Source organism: Pseudorca crassidens, chromosome 11, assembly GCF_039906515.1.
Source record: "Pseudorca crassidens isolate mPseCra1 chromosome 11, mPseCra1.hap1, whole genome shotgun sequence".
Classification (NCBI taxonomy): Eukaryota; Metazoa; Chordata; class Mammalia; order Artiodactyla; family Delphinidae; genus Pseudorca; species Pseudorca crassidens.
Genome location: NC_090306.1, coordinates 48,710,155 through 48,726,982, shown reverse-complemented (window position 1 = coordinate 48,726,982; position 16,828 = coordinate 48,710,155). Strand labels below are relative to the sequence as shown.

The 16,828-nt window shown below is 41.9% G+C and overlaps 1 protein-coding gene across 24 annotated transcripts in view; it reads left to right on the top strand.

The window, feature by feature from the left end:
* Nucleotides 1-16,828, top strand: part of R3HDM2 (R3H domain containing 2) — a 148,491-nt gene that overhangs the window by 91,761 nt on the left and 39,902 nt on the right. For 14 of the 24 annotated variants that reach the window (XM_067697052.1, XM_067697055.1, XM_067697042.1 and 11 more), the window contains 3 exons: nucleotides 11,831-12,030; nucleotides 14,660-14,683; nucleotides 16,495-16,536. In XM_067697052.1, coding sequence (XP_067553153.1) covers nucleotides 11,866-12,030; nucleotides 14,660-14,683; nucleotides 16,495-16,536 — 231 coding nt within the window. In that variant the 5' untranslated portion in view covers nucleotides 11,831-11,865. Of the gene's footprint in view, nucleotides 1-11,830; nucleotides 12,031-14,659; nucleotides 14,684-15,476; nucleotides 15,556-16,494; nucleotides 16,537-16,828 lie in introns of those variants that run through there. The other 10 variants (XM_067697064.1, XM_067697065.1, XM_067697056.1 and 7 more) reach the window with 2 other exon arrangements.

Genomic DNA, 16,828 nt, shown 5'->3' with positions numbered 1-16,828 from the left:
AAAACAAACCAATCCAAAAATGGGCAGAAGACCTAAATAGACATTTCTCCAAAGAAGGTATACAGATTGCCAACAAACACATGAAAAGATGCTCAACATCACTAATCATTAGAGAAATGCAAATCAAAACTACAATGAGGGGCTTCCCTGGTGGCACAATGGTTGAGAGTCCGCCTGCCGATGCAGGGGACACGGGTTCGTGCCCCAGTCCGGGAAGATCCCACATGCCGCAGAGCGGCTAGGCCCGTGAGCCATGGCCGCTGTGCGTTCAGAGCCTGTGCTTCGCAACGGGAGAGGCCACAACAGTGAGAGGCCCGCGTACCTCAAAAAAAAACTGCAATGAGATATCATCTCACACCAGTCAGAATGGCCATCATCAAAAATCTAGAAACAATAAATGCTGGAGAGGGTGTGGAGAAAAGGGAACACTCTTGCACTGTTGTTAGGAATGTAAATTGATACAGCCACTATGGAAAACAGTATGGAGGTTCCTTAAAAAACTAAAAATAGAACTGCCATATGACCCAGCAATCCCGCTACTGGGCATATACCCTGAGAAAACCATAATTCAAAAAGAGTCACGTACCAAAATGTTCATTGCAGCTCTATTTATAATAGCCAGGACATGGAAGCAACCTAAGTGTCCATCAACAGATGAATGGATAAAGAAGATGTGGCACATATATACAATGGAATATTACTCAGCCATAAAAAGAAACGAAATTGAGTTATTTGTAGTGAGGTGGATGGACCTAGAGTCTGTCATACAGAGTGAAGTAAGTCAGAAAGAGAAAAACAGATACTGTATGCCAACACATATATATAGAATCTAAGGGAAAAAAAGGTCATGAAGAACCTAGGGGCAAGTCGAGAATAAAGACACAGACCTACTAGAGAATGGACTTGAGGATATGGGGAGGGGGAAGGGTAAGCTGTGACAAAGTGAGAGAGTGGCATGGGCATATATACACTACAAAACGTAAAATAGATAGCTAGTGGGAAGCAGCCGCATATCACAGGGAGATCAGCTCTGTGCTTTGTGACCACCTAGAGGGGTGGGATAGGGAGGGTGGGAGGGAGGGAGACGCAAGAGGGAAGAGATATGGGAACATATGTATATGTATAACTGATTCACTTTGTTATAAAGCAGAAACTAACACACGATTGTAAAGCAATTATACTCCAATAAAGATGTTAAAAAAAAAAAGAATTAGGGATGAGTAAAGAAGGACCATTCACTTCCATTAAGGATACTTCATAGAAGTTGTATTTACTACTTGTATTAGTTTCCTAGGGCCGCTGTAACAAAATACCACAAACTGGATGGCGTAAACAACAGAAATTTATTTTCTCACAGTTCTGGAGGCTAGAAGTCTCAAGATCAAGATGTCAGCAGATTTGGATTTTCCTGAAGTCTCTCTTCTGGATTTTCAAATGGCCTCCTTTTTACTGTGTCCTCACGTGGTCTTTTCTCTGTGCCTACACACCTCTGGTGTCTCTTTGTGTGTCTCAATTTCCTCTTCTTATAGGGATACCAGCCAGATTAGGCCTTGTTTTAATTTAATCACCTCTTTAAAGGCCCTATCTCCAAATACAGTCAGATTCTGAGGTATTGGGCGGGGGTGGGGGGTCGGGGTTGTGTGGTGTTAGGGCTTCAACATATGAATTTTGAGGGGACATAATCCAACCTACAACAATACTTCTTTCTCCTTACATCCCATGGACTAGAACCTAGTCACACACTCATTTTTAGCTATAATGGAGGTTGGGATATGTGAAGCATTTTTATAGGCAGCCATGTGCCCAACTGAAAATCAGTAGTTGGGCACTTCCCTAGCAGTCCAGTGGTAAAGAATCCACCTTACAATGCAACGGACACAGGTTCGATCCCTGGTCAGGAAACTAAGATCCCACATGCCGCGGGGCAGCTAAGCCCACGTGCCACAACTACTGAGCTCGCGTGTCTCAACTAGAGAGCCTGCATGCCGCAAACTACACAGCCCACGTGCTCTGGAGCCTGCACACCACAACTAGAGAAAACCCACACGTTGCAACTAGACAGAAGCCCACGCACCGCATGCTTCAATGAAGATCCAGCGTGCTGCAACTAAGACCCAATGCAGCCAAAAATAAATAAAATAAATAAATAAAAAAATTTTTTTAAATCAGTAGTTGTATTGAGGAAGAGGTGATTGGCTATTGGGGAATAAATAGCAGGCTCTCCTTTGCAGCAGAGGCTTAAGGAGTAATGATTCTTAAAGTTTTTCCAATTCCTTCATGTGAAATTAAATTGTTCTTATTTCTCTGGCCGAACTCACATTCAATTTTATTTTATTTTATTTATTTTTTATATTTATTTAATTTTTGGCTGCATTGGATCTCCACTGCTGCACGTGAGTTTTCTCTAGTTGCTGAGAGTGGAGCCTACTCTTTGTTTTGGTGCGCTGGCTTCTCATTGTGGTGGCTTCTCTTGTTGCGGAGCATGGTTTCTAGGTGCGTGGGCTTCAGTAGTTGTGGTACATGGGCTCAGTAGTTGTGGCTCGCGGGCTCTAGAGCACAGGCTCAGTAGCTGTGGCGCACGGGCTTACTTGCTCTGCGGCATGTGGGATCTTCCTGGACCAGGGCTTGAACCTGTGTCCCCTGCACTGGCAGGCGGATTCTTAACCACTGTGCCACCAGGGAAGCCCCTCACATTCAATTTTAGATTTTGAAAGATTCTTTTAATACTAAATTGTTGGCTTAGATGTCCTTTCCACCTAATAGGTGGTAACATTCATCTCTAAGTTCATCACAGTAGGGCAATACAGACTTAGTTGCATGGTGTTTAAGTTAAGCAATAGAAGGCATCTTGAAATGCCATGAACAGTAGATAAATTGTGATTTTTTTTTTTCTTTCCCAGAATGTCTTGTCTGGGTTTAGTTAGGAGCAGTTTTGCCAGGGCGTGGGAAAGGACAGTGTGAACTTTCAAGGTCTTTTCCATCCCTAAGATTCTGTGATATTTTCTACATAGTGGCATTACTATGATAAAGCTAAATAAAATAGAAGCAGCAGAGGTGCTCCATTGTTTGAGCACTGCTGCTTTTTGTCTGAAAGAGGAGGAAATATGATTTGTTCCGTTTCGCTCAAGGAAGTAAAATGGGCATTTTGGGCCAAGAATGTAGAGAAGCCGTTAGAAACTGAAGCGAAACCCAACCAACACTTCAGTCCATCGATCAAAGCACCTGTAGTTCTCATTTCAGGGCAAGTACAACTATCACAGATATTGAACAAAGAGAGTACATGTCCAGAACATTTTAATCTTGTTTCTCTGTTTACTTTGCCTAAGGAATTGCTCTGGACATCAGCCAACTCCTGTGGCCTCCCTTAAACACCAGTGAATCCTTTTGCATTTATAGAGCAGAATGATTTTCTCATGCTTCCCTGATTTTAGAAAATTGGCATAATTGTTATTATTGTTGTTGTTATTTTTATTGGCCTAGTACTAGTGAAACCTATGACATTTGACTTCTGAAATCCTTAAAGGACTTGGTGACTGTCACATAACTATAGCTTTACATGTTCCATAAGTACTTTATACTCTATTCCCCCACATTCTGCTTTCTCTCTCTGAAGAGAAGGGAGTGTTGGACCCATATCTCTCATAACTCAGTAGGGCCTTCTTTCTTGTCCTTCTCCCAAGGGCGGTTGAACCAGTTTTCCTTTTCAGGTATGCAGTTATCATACTCTTTTTGTTTTTCATCATTTGGGCACTGTAGTGAAAAGAACATGGGATTTTGGAATCAAGAAGACCTGGGTTTGAATTCTGGCTTCTTATACAGACTGTATGGCCCTGAACAATATATTTCATTTATAAATAAAATGGTGATATTTTATACCTTGAGAAGATCAAATAAGATATTTTCTATAAACTATAAAAAATTTTAAGTCATGAGAGGTGACCCAGATTGAGGGGAAAGATGGGAGAGTTTACAAGCCCCCAAATATGTCCCCCACTGACACTCTCTGAAGAGAGGCCTTGCATCTAGGCACTCCTCCCATACCTTACTTCACATCCCAGAACACTCCTGAATGTCTACCTTGGGATACCTAGAACTTTGGCTTTGGGATCAGACACAGGCTGGAATCTTGCCTTTGCCCCTCGTAACTTGGGAAAGTTATTTAATTCCTCTGAGCTTTGGCTTCTTCATCTTAGAAATGCCCTAACAAAGAGTTTTGTTAGGATTAAAGTAAAGTATAGAAACAATAAGCAAAGTCATAGAAAGAATGTAGACTTTGGCATCAGCACTAGAGTTTGGGTCTGATTTTGTCATTTAGTATGACAGTAGTTAAGGAATTTGCCCAAGGTCAGCAGACCTTGGGTAAATGCCTTAACTACTCTTGGCGGTATGAGTGGAAGTGCATAAAGCACCAAGTTCATAATTGCACTCAATAAACATTAATGGTTTTTCCTTTTCTCCTAACTCCAGTGTCAAAGAGTGTATAAATAGGCTAGCCATCATGGGCATCTAGACAGTTTTGTTTTGTTTTTAACCTACCATTTTAACCCTATGAATGTTTTGTCCCCAATGTTTTGACTACTAAGGGCATTATTTTCGCTCTCTGTGTTTAAATAACATACCATAAAATGCACAAATCTTAAGCATTCAGCTAATAAGTTTTGACAATTATATACACCCATGTAACCATTACCTCTAACAAGATGGAATATTTCCATCACTCCTAAAGAATCCCTTATGTCTCTTTCCAGTCAGTGTTTTACCCCCAAACCTTTCTGATTTAAACCACTGTAGGGTAGTTTTGCCTGTTCTTGAATTTCATATAAATGGACTTATATAGTATGTATTTTTGGGGAAGGAGATGCACTTTCTTCTACTTACTATATAGTTTTGAGATCCATCATGTTTTTGTGTATGTCAGTATACACCCAGCAAAGTCCCCTCATGTCTCATGGGTGATGATTGAATCACTTGCTTCTTCTCAAACGAGTCACAAAAAAGAATTACCATGATTGATCCACCTTCTAGGGCTCAGGGATAGGGTCACTTTCCCTGATCATGTGTCCTCAGAGGAAAGCAAACACCAAAAGTTCATTTTTTTAATTGTTGAATAGTATTCTATTATATGAATATACCACAATTTGTTTATACATTCTTCTGAACCCCTAGATTCTAAATATTTTTTCAGTATGAGTATCAACTGGGAGTAATTTATTCTTGATATATGAATGAGAAAAGGACTGGAAAGTTTACAGGGATTTTGCCACAGGGTATGTCAGAATTTTTAGCCTCTAGCTATTTTGTTCTTTCTTAATTCTCTCTACTTGGCCATGGATTAAAAGGGAGAAAATGAAACTGCCCTTCTTTCTCTGAGTGTCCCCTATATAATATATTCTTTTTGGCACAATGCCTAGAAGGTTGTTTATAGAGTTGATGGAAGGATATATAATCTCACTGTGCTCTGGAAGGTACTTACCTCAGCAGTCAAAAAATTTATGGGGAATATGCAGTATTCTTCCTGAAAAAATTGCCAAATCTTGGCTCCCAATCATCCTCCTCTGTATCATCCTATTTCCTCACTCCCTCTCCTTGCCCTCGACTTCTGACAGTCCCCTCTGTGCAGCTTGAGCCACTGAGTGTCCTCAGGAGACACTCTGCCTTAAAATTGTGCTATTTGCCTGGGTGAAATGTACAACGTACACAGATAGGTTGCAGGGAAGCACACACCTAGGCTCTCCTGGGAGCTTAATGTCTTGCTTTGTTCTAGTCAAGTTATATATGAAATAGTTCCTTTCTCCATTGAATAAGCCATTCACAGTGGAAATTACTTCTCTGCCTTTTAACCCTTGTCTACTGGCTTTATTCTTCCTCTTTAAAGCTTTTTCTTTCTTTCTTTCTTTTTCCTGCTAATAAATTATCTTGTCCCTTGGCTGCAACTTTTGCTTTTGTTTCGGCCCAGAAAAAATTGTTTCCAGAAATCCTTATGCCCCAAGAGAAAGGAGAGCCTTCTGTATAGGATTATGGAAATGAGTGTAGTTAAAGGTTATTTTGGAGAACAAAAGAGACCCTCAGCTCAAGAAATACAGTTTTGAGCTTGGTGTATCTTCTGATGGATCTTAACTCTAGAGTTAAAACTCTGACCCCTCATTACTATCTTACTCTCTCTGATCCACCCTTCTCCATGTGTTGGCAGGTTGTTGCAGTCCAGGCATCATCTGCACAAAAGACAAACCTTCAGCAGAAGATAACCATTTTTCTAGTGGCTTTTTTTTCTTTTTTTAATACAGTGAGAAGCCTTTCTTTAAAGCCACCCACCTAGCAAAATCCTCTCATGTCTCACTGGTGATGGTTGAGTCACTTGTCCCTTCCTAACCCAGACACAAAAAGGAAACAGAATTACCACGAATAGTCTAGCTAATTAAGATCCACCTCCTAGGGACTTCCCTGTGGTCCAGTGGTTAAGAATCCGTCTTCCAATGCAGGGAACGCAGGTTCGATCCCTGGTTGGGGAACTAAGATCCCACATGCCACAGGGCAACTAAGCCCGTGTGCCGCAACTACTGAGCCCGTGTGCTCTGGAGCCTGCACGCCACAACTAGAGAGCCTGCATGCCACAACTACTGAGCCCGCATGCTCTGGAGCCCACGTGCCACAACTGGAGAGCCCACATGCTGCAACTACTGAGCCTGTGCACTTTGGAGCTGGCACGCCACAACTGGAGAGCCTGCTCACTGCAACTACTGAGCCCGCGTGCTCTAGAGCCTGAGCGCCACAACTAGAGAGAAGCCTGTGTGCCACAACGAAGAGCCCGCCAGCGCAACAAAAGATTCCACATGCCGCAACGAAGATCCCACGTGTCGCAACTAAGACCCAACACAACCAAATAAAATTAAAAAAAGAAGAAAGATCCACTTCCTAGGGCTTAGGGGTAGGATTACCTTCCCTGATCATGTGTCCTCAGAGGAAGGCAAACACCAAAAGGAAATCTGGGCTAGATTGAGTGTGGGAGAAAGGGGAGATTTGGATAGGTAGCCAGTATAGTGTCTACCGTACCCTTTCTCTGCTGCTTCCTTTTTCCTCAGAGTACAAGTTACTTTGGGGACTTCCCTGGTGGTGCAGTGGTTAAGAATCTGCCAGTGCAGGGGACACGGGTTCGATCCCTAGTCTGGGAAGCTCCTACATGCTGCAGAGCAACTAAGCCCATGTGCCACAACTACTGAACCTGCACTCTAGAGGCCACGAGCCACAACTACTGAGCCCGTGTGCCACAACTACTGAAGCCCGCGCATCTAGAGCCCGTGCTCCGCAACAAGAGAAGCCACCACAATGAGACGCCCGTGCACCACAACAAAGAGTAGCCCCCACTCACCACAACTAGATAAAGCCCGTGCAGAGCAACGAAGACCCAACGCAGCCAAAAAAATAATTAATTAATTAATTTTTAAAAAAGGAATTGCTTTGTTTTACACACCTCTATAAGAGGCCAGTAGTCTCAGTGGAAATGACTGTCAAAATTGTTTAAAGTGTTTGCATTAATAACTGTTTTATGGACGTCTTAAACAATCTAAAGTTCAAGTTTTCCTGTTTCCCAGTGAACAAAGGAAACCATGTGGCTCCCTACAACTTAAGTTGGAATGCGTGACCATATTCCACAGGTGGCTATTATGAAAGACCGTTTTTTGGTTTAGTTGGGTTTTTTCATTAGTGCTTTGACTGAGTAACAGTGCTTGGACACCGTGAAGTTAGTCCAGGTGTCCAGATGGTTGAGCCTTTTCTGCCTTATATGTAAAGAGGAGCTGCAAAGTTATCATTCTGATTGACAAATATACCTATTTGGTAATTGAGGCCCATCCTGGAAAAAGAAACAACCAGCTGCTTTATATTTGTCCCTATCACCACCTTTTTTTTTTCCAGTTTTATTGAAATATAATTGATATATAGCTCTGTATAAGTTTAAGGTGTACTGCTTAATGACTTAACATACATGTACTATGAAATGATTACCACAATAAGTTTAGTTAGTATCCGTTTCCTCATAGGTTTCCTTCTGGGGTGATGAAAATGTACTGGGACTACATAGAGGTGATGGTTACACAACACTGAATGTACTAAATGCACTGAATTGTTCACTTTAAAATGGTTAACTTTATGTTGTATGAATTTTAAAAATTCAATTAAATTTCAGGCCAAAAAAAATTTTATTTTCTTATGAGAACTTTTAGGATGTACTCTCTTATTAACTTTTAAATATACCATACAGTTAACTATAGTCATCAGGTTGTACATTACCTCTCCAGTACTTATTTATCTTATAACCAGAAGTTTGTACCTTTTGACCACCTTTATCCAGTTCCCTCATTCCCCACCTCTCACCTTTTCTTTCTGACAGAGTAATCTTTTTAAAGTTATTTAAGCCTGAAAAAGAGAAATATTGAAGATCTGTCATGTGGTAAAAGAAGTAAACTTAATCTTGTTTGACTCTAAGGCAGATTTAGGATCAAGATTGAAACAGTTCATAGCTTTTTATAGGGAGAAACTATATAACAGTTAAGACTGTTTATGAAATAGTGAGTTGATCCTGTCCCAGGAGTTTTCTAGGAGAAAGAAAGTTCCTCTCAGGAACTTACACAAAGGGACTCTTCTTTGGGGAGGATGGGGAAGATTGCATGAGGCTGTATCTAAGAACCCTTCCAATTCTGATCTTTATTGATGTTTCCCAGCTAAGAGATAATAGAGAAGGCATGTGCTGAGTTTTACTGTATTTCAAACTGAAGAGAATGGAGCCTTGATTTACCCATGGGGGAAAAAAACATATATGTGTATATGCAGTTCCCACATACAGCCAATGATCTGTAGCTCTGTAGGGACTTCCCTGGTGGCGCAGTGGTTAAGAACCCGCCTGCCAGTGCAGGGGACACAGGTTCAACCCCTGGTCCGGGAAGATCCCACATGCTGCAGAGCAGCTAAGCCCATGCGCCACAACTGCAAGCCTGCACTCTAGGGCCCGCAAGCCACAACTACTGAGCCCGCACGCCACAACTGAGCCCATGTGCAGCAACTACTGAAGCCCGCGCACTCTAGGACCCGCGTACCACAACTGCTGAGCCCGCATGCTGCAACCACTGTAGCCCACACGCCTAGAGCCCGTGCTCCATAACAAGAGAAGCCACTGCAATGAGAAGCCCGTGCACCGCAACGAAGAGTAGCCCCTGCTCACCACAACTAGAGAAAGCCCACGTGCAGCAACGAAGACCCGACGCAGCCAAAAATAAATTAAAAAATAATAAAAATAAAAAACGTAAGCTCTGTAGGTTGTAACTTTTTTTATAGAAGCCTCCAGGTCCTGAATCAATTAATTAAAAAATAAAATATCAGCCATTTTCTATTGTAGTCAGTTTCTTCCAGTATTTCTCATCTTTATTTTATTATTTATTTGTTTGTTTGTTTACTTATTTATTTTTGGCTGCGTTGGGTCTTCATTGCTGTGTGCGGGCTTTCTCTAGTTGCAGTGAGCAGGGCTACTCTTCGTTGTGGTGCACGGGCTCTAGGTGCACGGGCTTCAGTAGTTGTGGCATGCAGGCTCAGTAGTTGTGGCGCACGGGCTCTAGAGCACAGGCTCAGTAGTTGTGGCACACGGGCATAGTTGCTCCACGGCATGTGGGATCTTCCTGGACCCCACGGTTCGAACCCGTGTCCCCTGCATTGGCAGGCGGATTCTTAACCACTGCGCCACCAGGGAGGTCCCTATTTCTTATCTTTAAATTCAGCTGTATGTGACTTCCCTGGTGGCGCAGTGGTTAAGAATCCGCCTGCCAATGCAGGGGACACGGGTTCGAACCGTGGGGTCCAGGAAGATCCCACATGCCGTGGAGCAACTATGCCCGTGTGCCACAACTACTGAGCCTGTGCTCTAGAGCCCGTGCGCCACAACTACTGAGCCTGCATGCCACAACTACTGAAGCCCGCATGCCCTAGGGCCCACCTCCTGCAACTACTGAGACCATGTGCTGCAACCACTGAAGCCCGCATGCTCTAGGGCCCTCATGCCACAACTACTGAGCCTGCATGCTGCAGCTGCTGAAGCCTGTGCGTCTAGAGCCCGTGCTCCACAACAAGAGAAGCCACTGCAATGAGAAGCCCGTGCACTGCAATGAAGAGTAATCCCCGCTTGCTGCAACTAGAGAAACCCTGTGCGCAGCAATGGAGACCCAACACAGCCAATCAATCAATCAATCAATAAAAAGAATTTAAATTCAGCTGTATGACTATGATTGTATGAATGACTCTAGCCTTTTAAACTTAAGTCTCCAGGCAGCTTCTCAGTAGCCACCAAAAGGTGAACAAAGCAATAATCTTTGCAGACTAACTTATGCCAGGATGAGATTACGCATGCTTCTTAAGAGCCGTCTGGGTCTTATCCTTGAAACTGATTGAAAGGAGGAAAAAATGTCTGGCATGACAATTTTCTTGAAGCATTGCTGTTTGTTTAGCTTGGTTTCTAGAGTCACATGGAATAGACAGGACATATGGGAAGGTTTCCAGTCTTATCTTTTTAAAGAAAGGAAAGAAATATTTAGGATTCAAGTACAGTCAGTAATCCATGAAAGAGAAACCTCTATTATAAACCATTGGTGGAGCTAAGCATTTTTGACTTCAACAGTTGTTGAGGACATGAATCTCTGTATAGAGCATCAATTTCTGTTACTGAGTGGGTGCTTGGATTACTGTATTGACCTCACTACAGGATTTCCCAGGTAGAGATAGCAAGTGATAAAGAGCTACCACCCCTGCACTACAAATCTCTGCATCTTTGGGAGGCAGTAAAGTGACTGAACCCAAATAGTGAATAGCAAAGCAAAGATTCTCTCTTCCTCCGGGGAGAGACCCAGTCTTTCCGAAGGACAGATGACTACAAAACTCTCTTCTTGCCTTTTCAGCTTGCTTAAGATAAAGGAAAGAATTTAAGATTCTATAAGCATTGTCTGATTTTGCTGCTTTTTGATGGAGGAGATACTTGAAGTTGGTAACAGTGTTGTGGTTTGTGGCAGCTGTGGAAGTTCTCCTTGGGAAAGGAGAGTGATCCTCTCTGGTACTGAATAGAGCTTTATATCTTCTTTCTGGAGAGAGTCTAGTGAGATAACTCTGTGGAGTGCTCAAGCTGAAGATGTGAGCAGATTTCTGTAGGGAACAAGGGAGGGCAAATAAAGTGCCAAGGGGACTTAAACTACATTGCTTTAGAACTGAATCCTGGTGAATCTCAAGATAATTATGCTGAGTAAAAGAATCCATATACTGTATGATGTAAAATTCTAGAAAATGGAGACTAATCTGTAGCGACAGTGGTTGGCTGGGGGTGGTGGCAAAGGGGAGGAAGGGCTTTTAAAGGAGCAGGAGGAAACTTTTGGAGGTCATGAATGTGTTCACGATCTTGATTGTGATGATGTTTCACAGGTGTATGTGTGTTTCATAATTCATCAAATTGTATATATATATATATTTTTGGCCGTGCCACGTGGCTTACAGGATCTTAGTTCCCTGACCAGGAATTGAACCTGGGCCATTGGCAATGAAAGCGCCAAGGGAGTCCTAACCACTGGACTGCTGGAGAATTCCTAGTGCATTTTAAATATATGCAGTTTCTGTCAATTTTACCTCAGTAAAGCTTTTTTTTTTTCTTTAAAGAAATGAAATTAATCTAGGGGTAACATTTATCAAAGGACCCTATACTGGGTTACAGGAAGGCTATTTCAGGCTTCTGTATGAAATACAAGTCTTACAGGTGTGTTAAGTTTAGATACACAGCTCCTGTTTAATGCATTTCATGTTTCTTTAGGAGTCCATAGAGGCTGCTGTATTCTATTGAAGAAGATGTCTAACAGTAACACTACTCAAGAGACTCTGGAAATAATGAAAGAATCGGAAAAAAAACTGGTGGAAGAATCTGTAAACAAAAACAAGTTTATATCTAAGACTCCAAGCAAGGAAGAAATTGAGAAAGAGAGTGAAGATACCAGTTTGCGTCAGGAGACACAGGTAAGGATTAGAAGTGCATCATATGTGCACTCTTTATAGCAAAATAGAAACGTCATTAGAGGTGGCTTTGGAAATCTATAGGAAGCCAGTCACTTACACAAACATTTGATTCTCCCTAAAAACCCAACTTCAGCTCTCAAGAAATATCTCCTTCCCTTTTTGTCAGAGTCCACAATGAAGTCTAAAGAAAACAGAATGAAATCCCTAATCTGTTAGGACCTGAATAACACTGGTTCTTGCTACATTTTGATATTTTTTAACTATCAAAAAACAAACTATATACAAACACATATTTGACAAGTCATAATATGGCTTATACAATAAACCATATTTTTAATTAAAAATTTTTTTTTTATTTTTGGCTGCGTTGGGTCTTCATTGCTGCGCATGGGCATCCTCTAGTTGCAGAGAGCAGAGGCTACTCTTCGTTGCGGTGTGCGGACTTCTCATTGCGGTGGCTTCTCTTGCGGAGCATGGACTCTAGGCGCGCAGGCTTCAGTAGTGGTGGCACATGGGCTTAGTTGCTCCCACGGCCTGTGGGATCTTCCTGGACCAGGGCTCGAACCCTTGTTCGCTGCATTGGCAGCCAGATTCTTAACCGTTGCGCCACCTGGGAAGTCCCTACAATAAACTCTTAAAACTAGAGCTGCCTGGCTTTACACACAGTTTTAAATTCATATCCTGGTTGTGTTAAAGCAGTCAGCATTTTCTGGGCAGAAATAGTCTCTGAACTTGCCACTTGGTAAATGTGAGTGAGAGGAATTTTATTCTTTGGTTGCCTATTGTTTTCCATCCGAATTCATACTACAGTGCAGATATGATGGCAGTAGATGGCCAGCCGAGCTTTTTCTAGGGCTCCTCTTTGGTACCCAGCCAGACTCTGGGCCTCCTCTAGCTTACCTGTTCCAGTTCTCTTCCCTGTGGTCACTACTAGTTTCCTCTGTTACCCAAGCCCAAATTATATAAATCCTTTCCTTCTTGCCCAGGGGTGAGACTGGTCTTTATTATATGCTTAGGAGATAGACTGTTAATTGTAGTAAGTTAGTTTAAAGAGCAGTAGCAATGACATTTTGGAGGGTCTAGAAACTTGAAGCAGGATTTCTCTTGACAACCCAATTCACCTAGGCCTTGTCTTACGTAAAGATTAAGACAGCAACAACATAAAGGGATGAATTAAAATCAGATAACTCTCTGAAGTATTTTGTTCTCTAGCTGCCTGCTTTTCTACTATATTTCCACTTACAATTTGCCAGATCTCTGTCATGGCTGCTTTTCTTTCCATTATCTTTTGCATGTGAATTGTCATTCCCAGCCCATCCTTCCAGAGTTTATGGAGACAGTCTGCCACTGTTCCAGCTATACTTCTAGCTTCCACTGATCCCAATAATGAATTTTAAATCCTCAGGACAAATAAGTGTTGAATGTTTAATTATGTGCTGTCATGTTACATGGAAGATAATAATTAAATGAACTTTTTGGTCCAAGTTACTCTATTCTCAGGAGACAATTTTAAGTGGTGTTCTGAACTCCTGTTGTGTGTTCTCCTTGAAGATAGGTAGAAAAGAAAGGGTGACTATAGGTTTTATATGCCTTATGGATACTCACTTGGTTTAAGAATGTCTTCACCTGGATATACAGATAGATTGTGTGGGAGGCTGGGTGGGGAACCTGCCTCCCTCAGACTCCTTTTGTTGCTGCTGGAGCAGGTGGAGTTGCTGCTGCCATCTACTGGAACTCCTGCTCCTTTTACAAAGTCTTGGCCACCCTACAGAAGCCCTCTCCCCTCTACTAGTGTTCCCCTTCAACAGCACTAAAAATTCTGCTCTTTCTCTTACCTTCCCCCCAACTCACACCTGGTAAGTCTCCACAAGAATCTTACTGACTCTGTCAAGAGAGTGCCTTTTACGAATTGGAGCTGGAAAGTTTGAGGAAAGGGGACTTTCATTACTCGTACTGTGTGAGACATATTCTTGGAATCAGCAATTGGAACTCAGAACATCTTTGGCATGGAAACAGTGCTATAAAGGGCAGGTTCTGAGATTCAGTTTAGAATGGGCAAGTCCTGACTTAACACATACTGAACTTAGGTGGGTCCTTTAAATAACCTAGCCGGGCTTTCTGCCTTTATACTTGTAATCCCCTCTGATTCAGCTACCATACTGCTTTAGAAAGATGGCTGTGAAATAAAGATCTGATTGTGTTAATTCTCTCCAGAGTTTCTGTGTGTCTCCTTGCCCTAGGCTAAGTCCCAGATTTGTCAGCATGGCATATTGTGACCTAGCCCTTGCCTGCCATCCATCCACCTCTGGAATCCTATGCTCCAGCATTAACTGATTCGCTGGCCCCTGAAAAGTTTGGAGAAAGCATGCTTTTACACATGTTTTCTCTGCCTAGAATGCCCTCCGTGGTATTCTTTCCCTGGCCTCCTCCAGGTCAGTTTAGGCTCATCATTTGTACCTCCAGGGCCCAACACAGTTCCTTGCAGGCACTCAATATTTGTGAACATGTGAATTTGTGAATTCCTAGGTTTGAGTTAGACACTTGTGCTCCTCTAGCACTCCATGAGTACCTCTGTAATGCACTTAATGTCCTGTATTGTAATTGTCTATTTGTCTGTCTTCTCCAACAGGATTATGAGTTCCTTTTTGACAAGGTTTGTGTCTTTTATCTCTGTATCCTCCAGTAGTTAGCATGGTGCCTGATACATATTAGGCTTTCAGTATGTGTTTGACTATTTAATGAAAATTATGCATTCTGAGAAATAAGCAGATTTATACATTGTTTGTAGGGTTATAAATTTGTATAACTTCTTTGAAGGGCAATTTAGTAATACTTTATAAAATTTTTAAATATAAAATTTTTAAATGGACTATACCATATTTGTAGATATACTCAATGATATGGTCATTGAAGCATTATTTATACTAACAAAGATCAGAAACATCCTAAATGGTGCAGTTTAAGGGACTGGTAAAATAAGTTATGGTATGGCCACACGATGGAATACCATGTAGCCATTAAGAAAAACAGTGTCTCTTCTATGGAGGTATCCTTGAAAAAAGTTTAAAAGTAAGGTTTAGGGCAGTGTGTACAATATCCGTCTATTTGGTTTAAAAAAAAGTGTGTGTACACATGTACAATAATCTTATAGATGCATAAAAGATCTCTTGTAAAAGATTACAAGAAATTCAGTACTAGTTGATCCTTTAGGAGAGATCCAGGTAGCTGGGGGACAGATGTGAAAGGAGACTTACTATTCTGCATACCTTCATTATAACTCTTGAATGTTTGTGTCATATGTATGTTATAACTTATTTGAAAAAAATAGTGACAAATACTGCTTCATATTCCTGGACTATGATTCTTCCTTTATTATAACAGATCTTGCCACTGACCAGATTCACCATCATTTCTCACTTTTTCCATCCACATTTCCGGTTCTCCATTTTGCATTGTAGCAGTGTTGTTTGGTAACTAGTGAAGAGGACAAAGGAAAGAAATCCTCACCTACCCAGGACCATGCTGGTACTCTGCCTCCATCTGTTTCCCCTCCTCCACCCACCAGCCTCAGTTTTTTCCACACCTCAGTGGCAGTGAGTTCCATTCCAAACATCTTAGAAGCCCTAAGTGTCACCCAGCCTCTTCCCGAAAGTCCTCATTTTGACTTCTCAGCTATGCGAAACCTTACCAATTAATTAGTCATTCTTTCCCTCATCCCACCTCAGGCCCTCATTCTTCATCTTCCTCAGCTTCTATCCTGCTCTTTACTCGCTCTCCTTACCTCCCTTTGCTCTGGAGGTCTTATCCACATCTTCCATGCTCCCTTCTTTTTATCCTGTCCCATCTTATATCCATGACCCAGACAGGCTATAAGAGCCTGCACCAGGAGCTTAGAACTGGGAGAATTCTCATATTCAGGGAGGTAGGCAGTTGGCAATAAGAGCCTTCATTCCATTTCTGCAGCCACAGGGACAGGTCTTTTTGAGTATCTCAAGTTAGAACTCTCAATGTGTTGTCCTATAAAGGTGTTATTTTAAGTGATGGTTAGGAGCCATATTTCACACCCACTGTGGGCTAAATAGGCTCCTGTTAGCAAGCTTGGGAAAAAAACACTCTGTTGTGCTATGGTAGTGACATTTCCAGAAGCATCCTAATCAGGAGAGGATTCCCTGGTTTATCCAAAAGTAATTTTTATCAATCTGTGAAATAGGCCAACCAGTCAATGTCTTTCTATTCTTTATCTTCATGGTGAGTGGTGGTTTGTCTGTAGGTGGCCTGTGGTCCCTTCCATGTCACAGCTGCTAGAGTTGTAGCATAGGGGACAACCACAACAACTGGGTCTCATCATAGTTTGGCTATTATAATGGTTTTAAAGTTAGTGCTTTTTCTCTGTAAACTTGTATTGCTTTTAACTTAAGTGTTTATTTCCCCCACCTTTAATATTTTCTAATCCCCTTCTAACAGAGGCGGACATCCAACCACGGTCATGCCAGGAAAAGAGCCAAGGTGAGAGCCCTTCCTCTATAGCTTCTTTTCTAGTGTTATTAGTAGAACATTGCACAAATGGACTTATCACTAATAACTAGTTTATTTGGATTATATATAGGCAAAGTTTGCCTGTCCCTTGTACCCTGATTGTGAACATGCATACACACACGCACAAACATGCACGCACATATACATATGTCCTATTGGAATATCTGGCTTTATTTTTCTCCATTATCTTTAGTTCAGTCACAGTCTATTTCTGATACCTGAAAGGATACCCAGCCAGAGCCTCCCACAAACAAAGCCTGAG